The sequence below is a fragment of the Lichenostomus cassidix genome, chromosome 4 (genome assembly GCF_008360975.1).
Source record: "Lichenostomus cassidix isolate B80296 chromosome 4, HeHo_3.0, whole genome shotgun sequence".
Taxonomy (NCBI): Eukaryota; Metazoa; Chordata; class Aves; order Passeriformes; family Meliphagidae; genus Lichenostomus; species Lichenostomus cassidix.
In genome coordinates this window covers 64,297,953-64,320,753 of record NC_139484.1, presented here as the reverse complement: position 1 = coordinate 64,320,753, position 22,801 = coordinate 64,297,953, and the positions used below count along the sequence as shown (strand labels likewise).

At 45.3% G+C, this 22,801-nt stretch overlaps 1 protein-coding gene across 6 annotated transcripts in view; it reads right to left on the bottom strand.

Moving 5' to 3' along the window:
- FGFR3 (fibroblast growth factor receptor 3) overlaps positions 1-22,801 on the bottom strand; it is a 55,447-nt gene that overhangs the window by 8,143 nt on the left and 24,503 nt on the right. The window contains exons 4-12 of one of the 6 annotated variants that reach the window (XM_085059605.1): positions 21,333-21,386; positions 15,259-15,428; positions 10,662-10,785; positions 10,051-10,241; positions 6,691-6,841; positions 2,609-2,802; positions 1,571-1,716; positions 1,357-1,478; positions 45-155 (exon numbers count right to left, since the gene is read on the bottom strand). In XM_085059605.1, the coding sequence (XP_084915731.1) occupies positions 45-155; positions 1,357-1,478; positions 1,571-1,716; positions 2,609-2,802; positions 6,691-6,841; positions 10,051-10,241; positions 10,662-10,785; positions 15,259-15,428; positions 21,333-21,386 (1,263 nt within the window). Of the gene's footprint in view, positions 1-44; positions 156-1,356; positions 1,479-1,570; positions 1,720-2,608; positions 2,803-5,430; positions 5,576-6,690; positions 6,842-10,050; positions 10,242-10,661; positions 10,786-15,258; positions 15,429-21,332; positions 21,387-22,801 lie in introns of all 6 variants that reach the window. The other 5 variants (XM_085059606.1, XM_085059607.1, XM_085059608.1 and 2 more) reach the window with 5 other exon arrangements.

Genomic DNA, 22,801 nt, shown 5'->3' with positions numbered 1-22,801 from the left:
AGCACCCCACAACCCTGTGAGCACTGGGCTGCTCTGCTACGTACCGTCCTGCGTGCAGGCACCGAGGAGGTTAATAATGTTTTTATGCTTCCCAATCATTTTCATCATTTCCATCTCAGAGACCAGGTCAGAAAGGTCCTTGTCTGTGGCATCATCTGGAGAAAGTAGAAGAGGAAAGCAAAAAATGTCAGGAAGAAAGTAATGTTTAGGGGAATAGTTACAACTGCTGTGCAGCCATGTGGGGCTTTGATGGGGAAACAATACTCAGAATATGGCTGTATTTGGCTTTATTCGACTTTGGGAAGAAGACTCAAAGTAAAAAAAACCTACTACCATGGCAACAAAAGAACAGGTAAGTGGAGGTCAATGTTCATATGGAAATCAATAATGCCTTTCATCTTCTGTTTCAACCTCACAAGTATTTAAAAAAAACAAAATCAGGTTTTGGTACCTGGTACCTGTTTTTTCTGATAGTTTCCCTCCCCCATCTCTAGGGGCCAAGAGTCAATGATGGTGGAAGATCAGAGCTGGGAGGGAATGTACTTTTTAAATGGAAAGTTGTAATTTTTCTATGAAAATAGAAAAACCTATCTAGAAAAGTAGAAAAATTGGGGAAAACCTCCCCAAAGGAATGTTTTGGTTTGAAAAGACGGAAGTGTTCCTACTCCCAAAACCAGCTTCAGAAAGGACTAAAGGAAATGTAAATTAAACAAACCCTTTCCTGATGAAATATTACTTTTTATTACAATGTCCCCCCACGTAACCTCAAGCCCAGGCTGCTCACTGCTGGAGCACCTGCCTTGCTTGCTCCAGCTGAACTCCTCAGCTGTCTGTGGCTACTGTGTCTGGGGGCAGGATGGGAAATGGAGACTTATCTGGAGGTGCCCAGTGACTCCCCCATTTCTGGTCTCCCTTTAACTTCTCAGGAGTCTGGGACCAAATTTCTTCAATGAAAAAGTTCCTCAAGAAGGAGTCTGTCAGATGAAATTCTGCAAGCTCCATCTGAGGATGCTGCACAAGCTTTTGGTAGAACAGGCAGTGCTGGTTATGGGAGGAGTAAGGAGTGGGCTGATTCACGGAGCTGGCTAGAAGTGAAGGGGGTTCCCCTTCTTGTCAGGGATGTTATTACCCCTTGGCAGAGAACTGGATTAATTCCCAGTCCCTCTTCCTGATGGGATTTGCACTTTTGCCTGCTCTCCAAGGACAGCCCTCACCCCCAGGCTATGTGTGTAAAGGGGAAGAAAGGCTGTTCTGGCTTTCTTCTATTGTCTCTAGTTTGTATGAAAGACTTGAAAGAGAGGCAAAGAGAGGAAATCCCAGCACAATATGCTGTTCAGTCCTCTGGACTCCCCATACCTTTTAACATCTTGACAGCAACTGTGATGGCCTTGTTTGGCTTGTCCTTATCAATCCCAATGGCTTCTGCCATCACCACTTGTCCAAAGCACCCCTCGCCAAGGGGCTTCCCCAGGGTCAGGCTGGAGGGAGGAACAAACAGGTATGTTAGGGGGTCCTGGTGTGGGTACACTCCCAGCAGGCAAAAAGGTTTCAACCTGTGGGTTTGACTGACCGAGAACGTGTCAATTCCCACTTGGGATCTGGAGGCAGCTCCAGCTCGGAAACATTGGCCAGCATTGGCCCATCGCTGGAGGAGAGGCGAGTGATCCGGACCAGGGGCGTGTTGGAATTCATGGAAGAGTTGGACTCCAGCGACACCTGCTTGGGTAGAGCAAATGAAGTGTTATTGCCAACTGTATCTCCTGGGCAGGCAGTGCCCGAGATGGATCACTGAGGAGGTTTGAGCTCTCTTTGCCCATGGATGTTTCTGGGAATTTCTAACTGGGAAATGTCCCCACCCTTGCAGAAATGCACTCCTTTAGGCAGCTGTGGTCAGGTGTTTAGCAGGTGGAAAGGAGGGACAAGCCAGACAGTGCCCTCCAGCATCAGGAGGTGTAACCCATTCAGTTGTTCTGCTGCACTTCCACAGCCCATAGAGGCTATGGAGTGACTTCTCCCATCCTGGCACTGTCAATGCCCACCATGAACTTGCAGCCAAAGCCTGAAATCTGCACCCCTCACCATGGGGTTTCACATGGTGTCTTTATCTTCTCCCCTTCTGCAATTTCCTATGGCAGAACACCTCTAACTGCACAGAGGATCCCTGCCAGCTCCACGAGAACAGTTTTGGGCTCACCAGAGACCCCTGTGACAGCAGGAATGAGCACAACTAGTGCTCTTTCTCCCCAGATCCTTGCTCCTCCAGGGAGCCTGGACTGGATGTTCCCCTGCCAGATGTGCTTTCTGTGGCACCCACAGCTGCACTGCCAGAACCTCTTGGGCAAGGCCAACAGCAATGGGGGCTGCTCACGAACCAGAGGCAGCTGCCACCTCTGCCAAAGCTCCACTGGCACAGAAATAAATAAAAGGGGGTTACATTTCTAGGCTGCAGCCAAATTATGTCCCTCTTGGGCAATGTTTTTCTGGTGGAGCTTCTCACCTAGAGAGAGAACTTCAAAGTGGAGAAGAAAAAAAAAAAAAAAGGAAAAAAAAAAGAAAAAAAAAAAAGAGGGATACCATAGGGGGGAATAGGAATCTTGTATCTACTTTCTGTTACCTGTCTCTTGAGTGGGAATTTGGAGACTTTCTGTACAGTGGGGGTGTTCATGGCTTTTTTGTTTGGCATTTTCATCCTCCAGACAATCACCAAGACCAGCACCAGGAGAAGGAAGAAAAAGCCAGTGCCATAACTGAGAATGCCAGTGTACACTGAGCCCGAATCATCCATCTCCATGAGCTCCTCGGCTGCAGGGTGACAAGAGATGGCAGTCAGGATGGGGCAGGCAGGTGCCCACACACAACTACACACACAGCACAGAGAATTTGGGGAGGATTTGTTGAGCTATGCCAATTTGCTCAGTGACTTCAGCAAGGGGACTCCCAGGCCAGTGGTTTTCCGCCTGCAGCTGTGGCTAAACCATTAGTGCAGTTTGCCCTTTTCGGGGTAATTTTACTGCCCCCCTTTGATGCAACCCTTGAGTTTTTAAGAGCCTTCAGCCCACAGACTGAAAACCACTGCTCTAGGCTGAAGGCATCTTCACAAGTCTGTGCTGTCCCTCTGAGCCAGATCTTGCTTTCTCCACACATCCATGCAACATGGCTGGATGCCTTGGATGTGCAGGACTGGGGTTTGCTGCACTTTGCTGACTCAGATTCTCCAGCAAAGGTTTCCACCTGACCAGTGCCTGCCCTGAAGGACCAAGGGGTTTAAACAGCACCCACAAGTAAGGCATCACACAGGGAAAAAGTCTCAAGAGAAAAACCTACTTAATTATTTAATGAAAATTTAGTTCTGCTGGGAAGATGCCAGAAGATATGACTAAGAGAGGTGAGAGACCCAGGAGGGTGATGGCATGAGCCCATCAGCAGTGGCTACCTGCTTGCAAGACTTTTTAGAGACCAGCAAAGGTCAGCTGTGTTTTCCCCCTTGTTCCTCTCAGGACAGGCACACAGACCAGAGGAAGGAGCCATGGTGGGACTGGTTTTCTGTCCCCCAAATGTATGCTGGCATCAGAGGAACAATCAGCAGTGGGAAGCTTTATAATGAAGTCATGCTGGTGTGATCAGCTCACTAAGGATCATGCCCATCGCTGAGCAGTCCCTTCAGCAAGCAGCAGGAGCCTTTCCCAGGCAGCAGCAGGCTGTGTGTCATGTTTTTGGTGGCTGAGCCCAGGAGGACAAGGAGAAAGGGCTGTTGGTGACACTGGGGGCTGCTCCAGCCTGCGTGCCAGCTGTGGAGGGCCTGATCCTGCCCAATGGCCATCTCCTCCCACCAGCACCAAATCTCCTAGGACCAGGCACTGTGGTTGGTGCCACAGCTCTGCTGCCTTGGTTCACACTGCCTTGCCCTCTGCTCCCTGTCCCTCATCCCACAGCACAGACAGGGCACTGCAAGCTGAGGTTCCCCAGGTGGGCTGGATCTTGCACCCTCTCTGTAGGGTCCTGCTGCTGCACAGATGGCTGTCCTTCACCCCAGCTGACTTCAAAATAAAGTTCTACTTTTTTGATTTTTGGTCGGTTTTCTCCTGCTTATTTTGTGCTTAAATAAGAGGTGTGAATTCATAAATTGTAAAAGCAGAGTATGAGTTGGACAAGACAATATCATGATATTCTGAAAATAACAGAGACATTAGTTTTCTAACCAAAGGAAATGTATTCTACTCCAGTGGATGTCAGAAGCAGAAACAAGATCAGATCAGCTATTACAGAGCTGGCAAATAAACAGGAAAGATCAGCAGATCCCACGGGCAGCAGGGTCGGGCACGGAGGAGACCTTCTTAAGCCCCACTAGAAGTGATGACATCCAAATCACCCGCACAGAAAAAGTCAAGATTAGAAATGCCAAAGTTTCCGGTTCCTAAACACATCCTGAGATGGATGTGTTGTGAGATGGACCCAAATGTGGTCTATGACTGGGTGAATCAAAGTGAGCTCTTTAGGACTTTGGGTGCCTTTTCAGAAAGGGTGTATTGAACATACTTGAGGTTTGTTCTGCCCTCTCTGCAAGGCACAGCACATATGAGATTCAGTATGAATACTGCTGGTACTTCCCTGGACCATGCTCAAGCCTGCCCTGTAGCCAGGGGCAGATTCTGCAGGTGAAGGGGCAGTACAGCGTCATTCCCCCTTTCGCAGAGCAGATCTCTCTGTTGCACATTCTGTGCTTGCTTCATTGTCAATAAGAGCTTTGCACATGAAAGGACCACAAAATTGAGGTCACTCTGGCCTCGGGTTTCAAGCCCACTGCAGTTTTCATCGATCCCAGCTGGAGCAGGCAGCATGCAATGCCCCTGGGAGCCAGGACTCCTGTGCTCTGCCTACAGATGACTCTCCTTGACCTTCTGTTTGAGATCACTATCTTGGCCTGCTCATCCGTGAAGTGGAAATAATGCTACAGGCAGGGAAGGGTGTACTCACACCAGACACTTATGCATCTAATTTTAGGTTAAGATATGAGGTCAGACAGAAAGGATCCTTCATAAGATGATCCACAGTTCATGTCCAATTTAGGTGCCCTGGATCATCTGATGGGGAGGTTTTCTTCTCCCACTGTCAGCATAAGAAGACAAAGCTCCTTAGTTTGGCACTTCATAATCCTAACAAAGAGGCCGTGAATACCTCCCTGTTATTTAGATTTTAAAAAAAGACACTGTGTATTTTATATCTACTGCAACCATTTATATTTTGAGATGCAATGCAAAAAGAGTCAGCTGCAAGTATGCAACAGGGGTCTGCAGCAAATCCCAGAGAAAAGCCCTCCCTGGAAAACACCCCTCTTCCAAGCAAGAGGTGTCTGCGGGAACTTGGCATTTCTAAAGCAAAACATCGAGGCATCCTGGAGAGGGAAGGAGAGGCCAGCACAGAAGGAAATACCTGGTAGCACCGTCAGCCAAGCAGAGTGATGTGAGAACCCAATAGAATTCCCTGCGAGACAAGTATATTCCCCAGCATCCTCAAAAGTAACATTTCGCAAGTACAGAATCTCTAGCTCCTTATCCGTTGTGTTAACACCTGCCGTCTACGGGGAAAAAAAACACACACATATAGAAAGAAGGAAAACAGAGAATAAGCCACATTCCCAGCAAGTGTGAGGACACCACAGGCAAATTTCAAAAGCAGATTAAGGTGGTTCTTTTTTTTTTATTTTCCAATGGCCCATCTTCCACATTTATTTATTCATTCCCCTCTGCAACCTGCAGTCAAAAGCAAAAAAAAAAGTACCCTTCACCAGGTTCTTACTCTGTCCCACTAAAGAAGCATGCAAGCAAAAGCATCCAAATGAAAAATTGCCCCCACAATATGACTGACTTTGGGTTAGTGAGGTGAGTACAGGGGTGGGGAAAGAGAGATGGGGAATGAGGAGAGGAAAGACAGAAAGAAAGGGGAAAGGAGGGGAGATGTAGTGGGGAAAGATTCAAGTGCTGATCAGAGGAATATACAAACATTACGGTTCATGAGTTCACCAGAAAATATAGAATTCTACAATTTTTTAGAATTTCTTCAGTGGGCATCTCAAGGCCTTATATTGATTACACAGAACTTGACACTGCAGTAGAAATCTGGCTGATAATCAGAGAGTGCCTGTAAGGAACTCTCCTGCAGTGGCACTGAACAACACAGCAGCCAAACCCTCTAGGCTGGAGTCAAACCCCAGAGCCCATGAGACTGTTTCTCCTCTCTAGTTAATGTGTTTGCTAGCATGAGCCAATGTTGGTATTTATTTCTCCATTACTTCTCCAAGGGACAGAACTGATTAAATCAGTTTTATAGGTGAAAAACTCAAAACAGAGTTTTGAGAGTTTTGGTTTTCCAGAGCTTTGAATGTCACAGGTCATTAACATGCAATTCTGTTATCAGCACTCAATTGTAAGGAAGGGAAAGGAATAAAAGTATGAAGAGTTGATGGCAAAATTTGACAGTCATTTTATTGTGGGAATTTTTCCATGGCAATTGCTGTATAGGCATTACAGTCTTGTTAAAAAAAAAATTAGCAAGAAAATAAGATAAAGCCATTCAGCATCAGTTGACAGGGTATAATACAAAATGAATAGTAATTTTAATCACTAGATTCTTAAAAATGTTATAGCTCATTCTTGCAGTTGCCAGGGCCTTGGGACAGAGTCTGTGGTTTACCTGGTTTTGGTTTGCGAATGTGGAGCCAAAATGGCTTTTCGGCTATGCCTACGAAATTGTTGGCTCTACACAGATATTCTCCTTCATCTTGTTCTGTCACATTGAACAGATTTAGGTTAGCATCGGCTTCAGGTTTTGTACTGATCCAAGACTGCAGGAATAGACAGAAACCTGAACTTCAGTAAACCAAACAATAGCTCCATCGCACCTACATCAGCTAGGATTGACTGCACGGCTGCAGCAACATCCCCAGCTCACCCTGCAGTCAGACACCTAACCCAGGACCTGGGTGACGAACAGAAGTTGCCTTTGGCCCCCAAACCACGTGCAGGTGAGCTCCCTTCCCTTCACACATGCCATTTCTTTCTTAAAACAGACCAGTGTGCCCCTTCTCCATCTGACAGTAGTCAAAGCCCTATGGTTCCTTAGTAACTCTGCAGACAGGAGCACCAGAGAAAGGGCTTAAGCAGAGATTTGTGTTTGCAACCCGGCTCAGCAAATGCTGTTTCAATTATCAGATTCCAAAATAGAATTTGGAAACAAAATATAAGCAGTGGCGGTCTGAAACTCGCTGCTGACTTTGCCTTTCAGAAATTAGCTGTAATTTTTTCCACTGCTTATAGGAGCCTCTTCTTTACTAAATAAAGTGGTGTATATAAATCAAACAAACTTCAGGCTTTTAAGCAAGGGGTTTATTTCTCCTCTTCTGTGCTGCCACAACAGCACACCAGTTTTTTCCCTAAACACTAAACAGTTGTTTTTATTTTGGCTGAAAATGCACAACTGTTTTAAGTGGCCTCAGAAGAAGCTTCAGTTCTGGAAATGAAAATAAAGCAATTCTCTTCTGTTTTGGTCTTACACTCTCCAGCCCAGTCTCGATGCCTTCCATTTCCAAGCCTGATCCTGCCAATATGACTTGCAGCTCATTAAAATCATCGGGGCAGCCAGCTCTGATAGGTTATTAGGAACTGAACTCAGAGGAGGCACCAGAGAGGAGCCCCAGTGTCCATGTCTGACGATAAACACCACCAGTTTTGACCTGATCTCATCTCTAAGGCTTACGTGCAAGTTTCTGTGCCCTGACTAGTGGGGAAACGTGCCTGCCTGCTGTTGCTGCCTTGTTTATAATTAAACCGGGCATGTTTCAATGCAGAATGTACAATTTAGCCTTTCACAAAGCTTGGGCGCAGTGTTGCCAGCCCCCCTCTGTAACTGGAATGCATTTAGTGCTCTTCTGCAAAGAAAATGGGGTTTTCTTTGATCACAAATTAGCCCAGGCTTTGAGGAACTGATGCAGGTGATGGCTTGGTTTTGTCAGGCTGTTTAAAAAATGGGTTGAAAGTACAGCATTCAACTTATCCATCTGGACTTGGGTGGGGTTTCACACCCCCCCTTTAGATGTGGGGGGGAATTTCACATGCTGGGTACCTCTCTGCCTCCCTTGCTGTGATGGAGACTGGGATAAACTGCCCCATAGCAGCTCCTACACTCCACAAAATCTCCTGAAAGCAGGAGGGAAGGGCAGGCTGATAAAAAAAGCCTTATCTCCCTGCAGGCAGCACAGCATGGGGCAGGGGAGGGCTGTTAGCAGCACCCTGCTCTGGCCAGGATGCTGGGGCAAGGCAGGAGCACAGCATCACACAAGGGGAACAAGTCCATAAAGCAAAAGGACTGACCCCGAGATGACGGCAAGATCATTTTACCAGATCTTTATTTATAAAAAAACACATTTAAAAAAAATAAAAAAATCCCTGCAAATCTGTGCCTGACACAGCTCAGTGGAGGCCCAGTACTGGCACACAAAAGATGCATCCCAAAATGGAAATGCTCCGTGCCCCAGCGCTGATGGCGGCATTAATACAATTCAAAGCATTCCTGATTAACCAGAAGTAGTAAATAGACGTGTGCTGGTCCTATTCAGCAAAAAACATAAAACCAAACAAAACTTGTGCTTTCAAACGCCTGCCTGCGCTCCCCTTCGAGGAATGCGGAGCCTTTGCTGTCCACAGAAGAGAAGGTATTTGGCAATTCTAATTACCTACCCACCCTGCTGCCGCTCCAACTTAATTTTAAAACACTATTTATACGGACTGTTTGTATGTTCTTTGCCACGGCAAAATGGGGGCTTGTGCTTGTGACACAAGGCACTGTTCGCAGCGGCTCTGCAAACTTCCAAAAGGTAGCACTTTATCCCACGGGGACCACACACGGAGCTCGGAGACTATACGAGATGGCATGTGACACAACCAGCTATTCAGAGCTTGGTGCTGGGCTGTGAAACCAGGGGGAAATTCAAATATGCATAATTCAAACACATTTGGAGAGGCGGCGAGAAATAAAAAGTTTTCTCAACTCGAGAGAAGCACATGTTGCCAGTCCTGAAGAACTGTCTCCAACCATTTCTTCCAACCAATCTGTTATTTCAATCTGTGTAATTATTTCCAGGGTCTCTGGCTTTTATTATAATGTATCTGGCTGCGTTACAGTTTTGTAGATACTGTCTGATAAGCGGTTGATTTTTTTTTTTTTTTAAACTTCATACAAAGAGAAGCAGGGTGTGTGCACCAGGATGTGCACAGGGAATATCCACACACAGGACAGCCTCAGCTTGAAGCTGCAGAGACAAAATCTGCTTTCAGCACTAACTGCAGAGCCAGAAAAACTCCATTTGGCCCTATATATTTTAATAAATACCATCACACGGTGCCTTTAACTATTTTTTAAAGGATTTTAGAAGTCCAATGTGCTCTTCACTCCCTATTCCATACTTTTTATATTTACATTGGTTGAGGGGAACCAAACCCTCTGGCTTTGCTCTGGCTGTAATCTGAAAGTTCCCTTTTAAGAAAGCAAAGTCTTATTATGTACTTTTTGCTCAATTAAAAAAAAAGAAAAGGCTTTCCTGAGCACTGATAATAGCAGTGTTCACAAATTTAGTGGCTGGAACAAGACTGTGCTGGCTCTCAGGTGTTGGTGGTTCAGCATCATTTGCTATGTGCTTGCTGCACAGTGCTTACTTGGAAAAGGAACAATGTGTTTCAGCTGGGAGACTTTTATTTTAATAAACTCTGAAAATACCTCTATTGAAGCTGTGAAAAAAGGAGTATTTTTACAATTTTAGGCCAAATGCAATCTGACAGCTTTTTCATTATGCTGTATTTCTCACAATTGCCTCAGCTGTTACAACTTCATTGCTTATCTGTGCCACCACAGTAGTAGTGTTATCTCTGGCAAACAGAAGAGTTTGGAACATCGATTTCGAGACATTTTTGCTGTATCCCCTCCAAAAAGCAGAGTATTCCACTGGGCAGGCTTACAGAAAGACTGCCCTGAGGGTGAGAAGAAGAAGCCTGTACCAACCTTCAGCACTGTGACATACGGAGTCCCATCAGGTCCATATTTGCTGCCATTGACTTCCACGTGTTTCAGCCACTGGATGTGAGGCTGGGCATCGCTGTAGACCTTGCAGTGAAACTCCACATTGCTCCCTACCACCACGGTCTGGTTGGCAGGGAGCCCTGCCTGCAGGATTGGTCGGTGGGGTGACCTTTCTGAAAATGAGAAAAGAGGAGAAATCCTTATTTACTGTCTTTTTTTTTTTTTCCACCAAGGATTTTCCTCTGAAACCCTCATCTTCTGGCTTTTCAGGGGAAAGGCTACAAACTCAGTTTGCTCCCCATGAGCATCCTGATTGCTGCTCTTCTCAAGCCAAACAGAGAACCACCTGGGAAGGGAGGAGGCATTTCAGCCCTGCCCTTCCTCCTCTGGCCCTTCTGCAGACTCACTAAGCAATTTACTGATCGCAGATGTGAGCCTGAATCGTTGGCCAAAAAGAAGCTTGTTGTTGGTTTTAGAAGACACACGATCCAACACTTTGGGACAGAAACCAAGCTCCTGCTTCCTATATCCTATCACACAGCTATTCAACATCACCACAGATCAGCTGTTGAGGGAAAACAGTGAAATCTCACCTAACACATCAAGCTGGTAGGTGTGCCTAATGTTGCCATATTTGTTCTCCACGACACAGGTGTAATTCCCTCGGTCTGACGGCACAACACTCTCCATCACCAGGCTCCACTGCTGGTGCCGCAGCTGGAGGAAGAAATCAAACCATCAAGCTTGTGGTCAAACCCCATCATTGCCAGACCTTTCAAACCATACACTTGGCCAGCATGAATGGACCCCAGAAAAGGCCTGAACATCACAAGGACCTGTTACAAGGGTCAATAAAGTCTTAACAAGAAAAGGCATTAAGACCAATGCAAAAATGATGCAATACAATGTAACACACTGAGATTTCAATGGGGACTCCTATGTTTCCACAATAATCACAGTAACAAATCCAGCTGACAACTGAATGTGGCACGTCTCATTAGAATAATGACTTCAAAAGGCATCATGTAAAACAATTCCAATCTGTATTTTAAAATGTGTGTGGTACGAAGGCAACAGGTTCTTGCATCTGTCTGAACAGAAACAGGATTCTCCAACTGAGTTAGTCCCCTAAATTCCATCTATAAAAGAGGAGAGAACATTTCCAGCCTAAAATCTGGTCCCTAGGATGCTTGCTCAGCCTTCTATTTTGGCACTGAATTTTAAATTGGTTGGTTTTCTGGATGTGGCTCGTGTCCAGAGCTGATGGTGGTTCAGTAGCAGAAGGGAAAGCATAACCCATGTCTCCACCCTGACCTGCTGCCCTGTGATCTCAGTTAGAACGTTCGTTTCTAATGATGATAAAGGAAATAACGGATATGGAAAGCAAATCTTGAATTAATACAGAAAGCAACCAACAGTAACAAAGATGACTTCAGGGTGCAGAGCATATGAAAGCTCTCCAAATCTCTGGATATTAATTTCATGCCTTCTGCTGCCCAAAGCAGAACATTTAACTTTATTAAACATTTTGAAGGTGACCCCAAGGACACAGAAGCAGGAGATTTACAATAATGCTGCACTATAGAATGTCAAGGGCTGATGGAAAAAACAAGGGTGTAATTGCTCCTGGAGATTTCTTGCTGCAGCAGGTGAACTCAAATATGAAGTCATTTAACCTCTTTTGCTACACATAAATTGCATCCACATGCTTTCCTTAAAAGGGCCAAGTTGCAATCAAAGCCAGAACTTTGCAAGGAGAAGGTTTAAAACCATAGGACTAGACAGCTTAGTTGCAAGATAAGCAAGCAAAAGTAATTTAAACAATTTGTAGACCTCTGAAGCCATGAAAACAGCACTGCTGAGCACCCCACTTTTCAGAGACCACTGAACATAGCATTTCCTTTCATTTCAGAGTATGGGTAACAAGAGGCTGTGGCCAAACATTCTGTACAGACATCTCAGCTGTGGCAGATGTCTGGTCAGCTCTGACTGCACCTCTGCCCACCCAGGACAGCACAAATGGAGGAGCTCAGTGCAGAACCAACATTTAACCCTTTGTAAAACAACATGCCCCTTGCTGCATCTCTGCAACCGTGTGGGAATGACAGAGCAAGAGAAGCTCTGAGAGCAAAGCCTGGACCCTGAGCCCACAGCTGAATATACCAGACTGTCACGGAAGTTTCCATGCAAATTTGTGGCTGCTTAGTGGCTCATTTCCATACTGGCTTGTCTCATAGCTGTGTCTAAAGGCTTCTTTTAATCCACTTTTCAGCACTGCAAAATGTTTGCAACTCAAACCCCTAGGAGCTACTCCAAGGAAATGGGGCTCCAGACACATGGATGACTCCCTTGTCTGACCTATATTCTAAATCCAGGTCCAAATTAGGTGTTTTACTAAGGATGCACTTTCAAAGACACTTTTATGACACTTTCAAAGAACTTCTCTTCGTCAGGTTTGTGATGGGAACTTTGGACTCTGAACAGAGAAGAACCTGGGGGCACAGACTCATGGGGCAGAACTCGTTTGGAAACTTTGGAAGACGTTTCTAGTTTTGAAAACTCTTGGAAAAAGATAATAAAAAAGGATGTTCCCAAGTTAGGATAGTCACTGCACTTGGTAAAACACTAGAAACACGAAGTGACTTAGTGCAGGCATTAATCAAGTGGGTGAGATACTGGAAATCCCTCTGGTTTATTTGGTGTTGTCATTCTTGGCTCCTTGTGAAACAAACATTTGCAGACACACTTGGAACCTCGTGTTTGCCAGACTGGTATGCAAGTCAGTGCAATGGTCTGGGGAAGGGATAATCCTCCATCTCCCCTCCCCCTCAATCTTCCCTTCTAGGGTCATTTAACACACACAGGCTTACGATATTAGAGATTCCAACACGGATTTAACCATTAATGCTCTTTGGGAAATTTCATATGATAAGTCATATGAATTTCTTTTCTTTACCAGTTAAGGATGAACTGTAACAAAACCAGGTTAGCCTGCCTGTCATGTTTTCAACACTCACCCTTCTCTCTTGCAGGCTTTACACCATGCAGCCACACAGGTCTAAATGCCATGTGCAAGGGGCAGACATGGAAGAGTGGTCAGCTTTCCTTTGCTGACAACAGACTTCTCACAATCAACATCTAAACTCTTTCACACACTGAAAACAAATGAGAGCATTCCCAGCTCAAGGATTTCTGGGTTAAGACCAGATCTCGAGATGAAGTAAGCCAACCAAACTCCACCAGATCTGGATCTTGCCCATTCTTTTCAAGCTGCCTAATCCTGTTATGAAGTTAAGTTGTAACAGGGAATTTAAATCTTAAATACATGAGATACCGAGCAGATTTTCAATCTCCTTTTCTGGTTCAAATCTCAGCTGATATCTATCAGTATATTTATACTGGATGAGATTCACACTAGACTACTTATACCTAACTGTGGCTCATGACCAAAAGCAAGCAAATAAAGGAAGGAAAATTACAGAGAAAGATGTCTTTATATCAGGAACGGGACAAAGAACTACACCTAGACAGATAGAGAGCTTAAGCCAATCTTCCTGTAATTGTCCTGACATTGCCTTCAATAGCTCTTTTAAGCATCGACTTGTTGCTGTAAAGTGCCCCTAGAGAAACAAAACACAGTGATGGTTAAGACTCACTACTGAGTTTCAGAGGATGAAACGTGTCAATTTAATCTCAAAGATAGATTAAAACTACTGGAAAGTGGGTAGGGGAATTGCTTTCAGCTTGAGGGTTTTTTTCTGCAGGCATAATTTAGTGCAGCTGATGTGACACAGTTTAGTAAGAAGCCGTTGGAATGGCGCACGCAAGCCTCAAAACACTTCATGATGATCCTTACAGCCTGCAATTAGTAAAAGATGCTCGTGCTTTGTGGATGTCATCTGCTGAAGAGCAGTTTACCCACAGGAGTTGCCATCCCACTTCTTTTCCCTCCGTGGCTTTTCAGAAGATCCAAACCTGAGCGTGTTCGCAGCCTCATCCAGGCTGGAGCAGGGACAGGACTGAGGAAGGAGCTCTAAAGGCTTCACTGGAGCCATCACAAAAGGCTCTTTCACGAACAGGTCTGAGCTAACAGGAAAGGAACAGCCCAAAACTGTGGGGAGGGAGGACTTTTTTTGAAACCTTCTCTGGTTTCTGGAGCATGGCATGCTTTGCATGCCCAGTCCCCTTTCAAAACACTACGGATGTGGCAGGCATCAGCACACAGCTATTCTGAGTACTGATGAAGGTGCCTTCCTACAAGTCACCTTCTCTCCTTAGCAGCAGAGTCCAGGGATACGTCAAGGCTGGCAGAGTGCAGGCAAAAATTGCTGCTCAGGAGTCCTTCCTGCTACAATGATTTTGTTATAATCAGCTGCACCAGTTTTATTGTTCCCAAATAAAACCAGAAAAAAGTGTCTGACTGGGACCTCAAGGGAACAAAGTAATAACAACAACAGCAAAATATGAGAAAAGCTGATTTTCCTTTTAAAATCCTGCCATAATTCTTCATATAAAGTAGCACAGAAGCTTCTGGCTAATTAAATAATTTGACTGCAGTGGGGTTTTGTGTCCCTGAGCTCTATGTACAAACACAAGCCAGAGCATTTTCCAGAACACCTCATGGTAGAAAGGAAGCAGGGAGAAGAAAGCAGCCAAGGAGCAGATGCTATTACTCTGGCTACAAGGGAATCCAACACTTGACCAAGGGTCAGTGATTTACACCACAAGAATGTTAATGACTACCACCAGCATGATGGTCCAGCTCTTTGGCGAAGTCTTTCCTATACCTTCAAAGGACACTGAATAGGTTTTCTTTGAGAGCTGGGAGTAGCTATGGCTTGGTCCAACAGATCTCAATGCACTGGGCTCAGCTCCAGAAATTAGGACAGAAGTTTCTGCTCCTGCTTTTTCATCACTGTTCACAATGCAACTATAAACCATTTTTACCTACTCCCTGAATGACCACTACAGACAAACTCAGAGGGAATTAGCCTTTGATCCCAAAGGAAAGCAGTCCTTTTTAACACTTTGGTGCCAAGCAATTCCTAAAAGTGCCAGAACCACCTTCATTTCTACAAAGTCTGGACAGTGCTCTTACAACTACCGACGTTAATCACTTTGTGTGCTAGAAAATCACAATTTTCTAGTTGGTAGAAATAATAAAAACTGAGATCCAAACTACAGCCTTACCTTAATGCCCCCAATCCTGTGCTCCCCTTTGAACTCCTTGCCGTTTTTCAGCCAGTAGATGGAAGGAGTTGGGTTTCCACCCGCTGGACATCGGAAGCGAACGGTGTTGGCGGCGGGAACTGCCAGCAGCTTCTTCTCCATCTTATCTGGCCGGGTCCAGAAGGGGACACCTGAGAAAGGAAAAACCAAGCTGAAAAGGCCCCTTTCTGCTGCAGAGGATATCAGCTGGTGAGCAGATGCTTTTGAGGAGTCTTTGGCATGTGCAGATTGACAGTTAAATTGCTACCTGCTGCAGTTAAGATAAATGACACAGAAATGCTTTCCAGCTAAATGACTCTCATACACATAGACAGGGTGTTTGCATTTCAGTTTTGTGATGAAAGGTTCACAACCAGGTTCTTGTATTGGTAATGCCAGTATAAATCTGAAGTGGCTGCTTTTAAATCAACAAGTAGAGATATCCCAGATCAGGATGAGAATCTGGCCTCAGCGTGTAAAAAGATACAGACGTACCTTCGGGACATTAGTAGCCAAGAAGCATAAACAGCAGAAAGATGTTAGAACTGTAAAAGAATGTTGATGGGCCAGCAAGGGAGCAAAGAAAAAGTATGAGCTGAGTGCCCTGGAAAATGTTCCTCCTCAGTGAGTGCAAATGTAGTGTAGCCTCCTTAAGGGAAGGAAAGAAAAAAGCGCGCCAGTGCCAAACTGGTTTATCATGTTTATGTTCTTTAAGTATGAGTGATTTTAGTTTTCAAGATTCATGTTACCTTTGAACAGGGATAAGTTTTAAAACACCAGTGTTAGCATGAGATACTTTTTATAATCTGCCTCAAGTACAGCTACGTTCCTTGGCTGTGTTACAAACATTACATATTAACTCCAAATTAAGGCAGCAGCAGCGGCAAACTCATTATACTGGGAAGAAAGAAAAAGTTTTTAAAAAAAGCCTCCCAAGCTTTCATTTCTGCTTAAGGAAACACTGCAGAGCTGCACATGCTGTGTTTCCCCTGCCACACCAGGGCCACATCCAGCCCCCCAGAGCTGAGCTCTACACCAAGGACAAGGGGAGATGGGAGCAGAGAGTTTCTGAGCTGCAAAACAGCAAGAGGAGAGCAAGGAGTGTAAATGGCAATTCCTTCAGCTGGGTAGGAAAAACTCACAGACATGGAGCACCAGTTGCAGAGGCATGTGTGCTTCTGGCCAAGACAAACTGAAGGCACTGGTCCTCCAAGAACTGCCTTGGAGAACATGCTGGCCACCAAAACTGTTGGGAAAGCACTGCTGATGGCTTCTCCTGCTGTAGTGACAATGCTCAGAAACACCACCCAGCATCACAGAGCATCTCAGTGCTCTGAAGAACCTGTAATCCCCTTAATGACGAGGGTGTACAAAGTTTTCCCTCATTTTGCATCCCTCTGAGATGCATGGGATCCTTTCTCCAGCACTCCTTGGTATACTTAGCCCTGATGCATTTGTCTCTATGATACCCATTCCACTGCAATTCCAGGTAAGCCAGTGATTGACCCCACCTTGGTCTAATTCCCAGTGTCCCCCATACAGGCTCCCTGCTGCATTCCAGCTCCAAGGACATTGCAGGAAAAGTCATACAGCTCAGCCAAGGCAATCCATGCACCCACTGGTTTTTAGCACCTGCCAACACTCTCCTCATGGTCTCTTCTCCTTGCAAAGTCCATGAGGAACTGGATGTCAGCAGCTCCATCCAGGAGGCCCCTCCATGTGGAAGAGACAGCCCCTCTGGGCACATAACTCTCACGTCCCATCTGCTCTCCCACCTCTGCAGTGGGATGGCTGGATGTAGGTGCCTCAGTAATGCCATCCCAGGAGGGAAATCCAGTACTGAGGGTTTGCATCTGCCCTCAGCCTGCCTTGCACAACAAGCTGAGATGCCTATCAGTCAGCCCCACGTATCAGAGGGATCTGTGCTCACCCACCCCACATATGCCTCATTTTTCACACAAGGAAACTGCTTAAGGCCCTTTTCTTGCCAGGATGGCACTGGATCTGGCAGGAGTACGGCTGGCACAAACAATGGCAAAAGGAGGAATCCCCACAATTCCCATGGCCCTGCAAAATCCTGGCTACAAACTTTGCTGTGAACACATAGCACATTCAGGACACCTGAAGTACTACATGGTAATGTGGGCTAAAATAGGACATCATGCAGCCATGTACCATTCCAAATGGTAGAACTGCACAAGAATGGGGAATATTCCAAAAAAACGTTAGAAGAGTGGGTGCAACTGCTAAAGGAAGGTCTTGATGGTAAAAGGAAGGTCTTGATGCTATAGCATGAAGGGTGCAACTGCTAAATGAAGGTCTTGATGCTATAGCATGAAGGAAGGGCAGAAACTAAGCAAAGGCTGGGCAAATCCCCCTGCAGCAGCTGGGGTGGTGGTGGGAAAGTTGAAGAGGAGAGAGCTCCAAAAACCATGGAGATGTCTGGTTCTTTGTTTCTGAAGCCTGGGCTACTCTCTGGCCAAAGGCTTCCTTTTGGCAATGCACCCTGATTTCCTAGGGACTTTACGAGAGGTTAACAAGGCTACAGGGGAGAGCAATGGGAAAGGCCAGGCAAATAATCTGCTGTTTGTTGTTTTACATATATGCCTACAATAAATGCCATTTCATGGTGTTTTACTCTCATCTGGGCACTGGGGTGTAATTGGATCTCATGGTCACCCCACCAGGACCAGGTTCCTTCTTTTGCTTTTTTGGGCTCTTCCCTTTTCCACGCCATCTGTGTGTGCTGCAGGGTGATGTTTCATCACATTTTTCCATTCAAAAGATGAGTTTGAATCTCACAGGAAATCCATCAACCCACTGGCTGCAAATGCTGTCACTGAAGCCAAGGGGGATTTTGCTATTGGACATGAGAGAGGAGCAAGATGGAGCCCAGGAAAGCTTCCAGCAGGGGATATTCTCCATATGAAGCAAAGGCAGGATTCTCTCCTGCCTCCTGCAATTAGACACAGCCTCTTCCCTGAGTGCTTTCCCTCGTTTGGGTGCTCCTCTGTGAGATTCAGGGCTTGCCAGGGCTGGGCACCCCTGGATTATTGTGCCAAGACTCAAACAGGGCATTGCTCTCAAGTCAAACTGGAACTGGAAGAAAGCATCTACACATTGAAAACAGTGCCTTTGTTCTCACTTGCAGGAGTAGTGAACAAAACATCCCTGCTTTTGGTTTGCTCTGCCCTCCAAGTCCTTTCATTACCACTTTTTAAGGGGCTGAAAATGTTGCTAACTCTTCTTTTCAAGCAAAGCTTGCAAAGCTCCAGAGCATTTTGGGAGAGGGAAAAGAGGAAGGATGAAAGACAGGAAAAGTTTCTAGACTCGGTCTCTCTAAATTAATTACTAGCAATGATTTTGCATGTGCAGGTGTGAAAAAAAGAAAGGGACCCACAAACATTATCACCAGCCCTTTCCCATCATCAAACACTAAGCCTGAAGGTCTGTTTTGTTCCTCAAAGACACCGGCCACCCATCCAACTGGAATGACCAATTAAAAAAAAAACTGAGAGCAATACTTGGAATAATAAATACAGCCAAGCGCTCATTTAGCAATTAGGAGCTGCCACCAAATTCTGTGGCAGACAGAATCAACCCTAATTGTGTAATTTCCCCAGCTGACGCCTCCGAGGACACAGCCAGATTTAATTGGAGATTATGGGGGCTCTTTGAAGGTGCTGGGGCTGCGCAGCGGGGGCTCCAAACAAACAGATACAAGAGGGGTAGGGAGCACTGGGGCAGAAGCTCAGTGTGTGAAAAGGGAGTTTTGTTTTTGTTTCGGGGCCAGGAAAAACAGCTGTAGAGAACAGAGGTATTAGAAAGGCTCTTTCGGCAAAGGCGGATCACGGTTTGTGACAAGGTTGCAACAAACGGGCTGATTTGAAGCTGTTGAAGTTCCTCCTTATTCTTTTCTGCTGCCCATCCCTCAGGGATGCCCTGTTTCTGTTTTGTCCTTCAGAGAGGAAGCTTAAAGGAGAGTGAGCAGAGCAGGGCACTCCACGTGGAATTTGGTATTTCCAAACCTTAAAACTAACAAAATTAGCTTCAAACTCATGGTGCTGTTGGAACCAACTTTCCAAGCTCTCTGCTAGATGAGAATGAGAAACTCTCTTGAGTAACATAATTAAGCCAAAACAGTAACTTATCACAGCCAGGGGCCAGGACACAAGGATTTTATTCAGTGATGTGCAACACTCAGTGAGCCACTCCAGGATGGATGCTTCCCCCTAAATATGAAACACTATCAGTTATACTGACTAGATACCTTTAATGTCCCTTCCAACCTCACTGTCCTATGGTTCTGTGGCATTTTTCTTTTGCACGGAAGTGTGTTTATGGCCTTTCCTCCTCTAACTACTGACCACCCCAATGTCTGATGCCCAAGCAGGGGCTCCTACTCCCCATTAGCAGGGCACATTTTTGCCACAGGAGATAGAGGACCTGGGTCTTTGGGCTGTGCACAGAACATGGCACTGGTTACACCCTGTCTGCCTGCCTGAGATGGTCCTTCATGCCCTGCTCCTGGTGGGGTGTCCTGACAGTGGTGGCACCAGGCTTAACAACACAGCTCCCCAGGCTCGGGAGACCTCTGAGGGTTAAGTGGAGGATCTGACATCAAAGAAAGCAACATGAAGCACAGCCATGTCACGAAATGCCGTGAGGTTTCACCGCACGGACACATTTAACTAATCGACCATTTTTAAAGCAGAAGAGAATCCAACCTTTTATAACGAGACCTTTAAGCAAAGCCAGCCGTTACCTTCAGGTCTAAAAACAGACACAGCCTCAAAGTCAAGAAGACCCAGAAAACAGGCTATAAATACATGTGGTGAAACGTGTGTTTTCCTTTTCAGTGAAGAAGAAAGTCTTTCTGTACCATTAGCCAGCTGATGTTTTGTGATACCTGTTGCTAAGAGATCGAGTTCTCTATAAACCACATAAAAAATCGTACAGAACCATTAGTTGTGCTCATCAGAAGCTGCTCTGCAGCACGAAAAAGTCCTGGCCAAACCAGACCTTCCCTGGTCTGTACCATTCTTCAGAAGGGACCAAGAGCCCTGAGCATCTCTGCAAAGGTGCCTGTCACCTGGCAGGATTTGGCCCCTAATTAGAAGCTATCAGAAAGCCACTAACTGCTACTGATGGGTCTCCTGGCACCGAAACTCACCATTACTGTCCACACACTGCACACGCAGCGGTATGAACTTATTACAGCAGGAGACCTGTTTGAAAGAGTCCTGCATGTCCAATGCTATGGGCAGGAGAGATTTTCCAGTCGTGTTGAACTCCTGCCAATGTACATAGCCGATTAGGACTTCAAATGCAAGACATTTATTTATTAAAAACACATACACACGGGCAGCTCACTTTGCAGAAGTATAAAGAGCAGAATAAAACACAACAGTAATGCCTCTGAAGCCTGTAATGATTCTGATTAATGCTATTGCACTTAAAGAAAGCAGCACTGGGATTGAAAGAGATTCACTGTAAAAGCACCAAAAGGCTCTGTCCTGGGATTCTCTTCCTCACAGGAATGAAAGAAAAAGCCAGTAAAGCCAAAGGGGTTGCTCCCACTTATGGCAGCAGTAGATTTGGCCCTTGGCTAGTGTAAGTTTTAAACTCTGACTCCTGTCAGGATGCTGGTAAGGACCAGAATCAGAAGAGTTAAAAGTAATGCAGTCAGGGTTTGAAATGGTATAAAACTGGTGTGACATCAGTGTAGGTAAAAAAAAAAAAAAACAAAAAAACTAAGTGACCTTGTCTGGATTTACATGCAAGGAAAATTTACAACTATCCATAAATTCAGATTCTTAGCATCAAGTCTTCAAAATACAGTACTGCTGCTGTAAGATTCCACAGCAGCAATACCACACTGGCAGTTATTTCTAAATTTTTGTACAAATTTCATCATTGTTCCATCCTAAGGTCACTGATTTTAACACAAAGAAAGAGCTGCTGTGTGACTACATGAACTCCCAGATGAGCTGCACTGCTTGGTTGCCACAGCTTCTTGAAAGAAAAGGGGTCTGCACCCCAGAAAAACAGATTACCTGTATCTTCTGACTCATCATCGTCATCTTCATCATCACCTGACGAAGGGGAATCTGGAAAGAGACAGAGAGAGAAGTGAGTCAGAAAGAGGACGGTATGTGGGGACACCATGCTGGATGAGCCTGTTGGTGTCAGGGGCTCCAGCAAGAAAGGACATCCAAGTGATGGTTCACCCTTCCCTGCAGCTCCACCAGCACTTCCCTCTGATGCTGCTGGGCCAGGCACAACGGGACAGGAGCTTCCTGAACTGGGAGAGAGCTGTCATGAGTTTGCCAGTGCTCTGAAAATGGGGTCCAACGTCAAAACACTTCTTCCTGCGTGAAATGCTCTTTTCCTCATAAATACAAATGGAATTCCAAACCAGAAGGTTTCTTTTTGCATAAAAAGCTCTGACTGTTTTTCCCCCCTCTAGCATTCACTCTGAAGACTTTTTATTTTACCATGTCTCAAAACTACAGGTCAGAATTTCTAGTTGACTTTCCCTGCATTTTTCTTTTAACTCAATATGCCCCTGCCACATCTTCCTTCATTAACTCCTTGTTCAACTAACTAAGACCAAACCTTTTGAACTTCTTGCAATCAAACCTCTCTGTCCATCAACATTTTGATGGCTACTCTGTGAACCAGTTCCCTTTAGTTATACTCCTCCCACAAAGGCACCTCAGGCTGTAACTCAATACAGGTAAACAGGTGGGAATTTTCCATCTGTATCTCTCCAAAACATGCTGAACCGTTTCTTTTAACGTGGTCTAACATTTCACCTTCTCCAAGCTGTCCACAATGAAGGCTCAGTTCCTCTTCCCCCACCACCAAGTGACTACTGTAAATGTAAATCCCATTATCAAATGGCAGCTTAGTGTTTGATTTAGTTTACACCGTTTACTTTAGTACAGTTCAGCATCTGGAAGATTTAGCATCACTGACTTCATATAATCTCCAGGAATTTCTCTTTTAAATAAAGGCAAAATGCTATCAACCTATCAGCCTTTATGTTCTGAGACAGTAGTAAAAGAACTTGGCCTTAAAACACTAGGAAACAGGAAACATTATGAGTGTTCAACACGTGGCCAGAAATGTAAAGCACTGCTTTAGATCAAGCCAGGCAGAACATCCTTCATTTCAAGATGCACTTGAGTTTTCTACCATTTTTTGACCAGCACCGTGGAGGTAAAAATGGAAAAGGAAAAGGGGGGGCTGGATAAAAGGAAGGAAAAAGAAGGGAAGGTAACAACAAATACAACTTCTCTGCAGAACCTGGAAGGGCCTTCCAGACATGTTCACCATCCAGAGAAGCAAGTTACACAGGAATCCTCTCCCTGCCTTAGACTGCAGGGGCTCCTCGTGCTTCTCACTTCTCTTTGGCAAAAACCTCAAGGATGACTTTAAGCACATATCTAACTGCAAATCCACAGCTGAGGTCCTGCTGGCAGCAGAACTAGGGAAATGCCATGGGGCTTGCTGAAAGTGA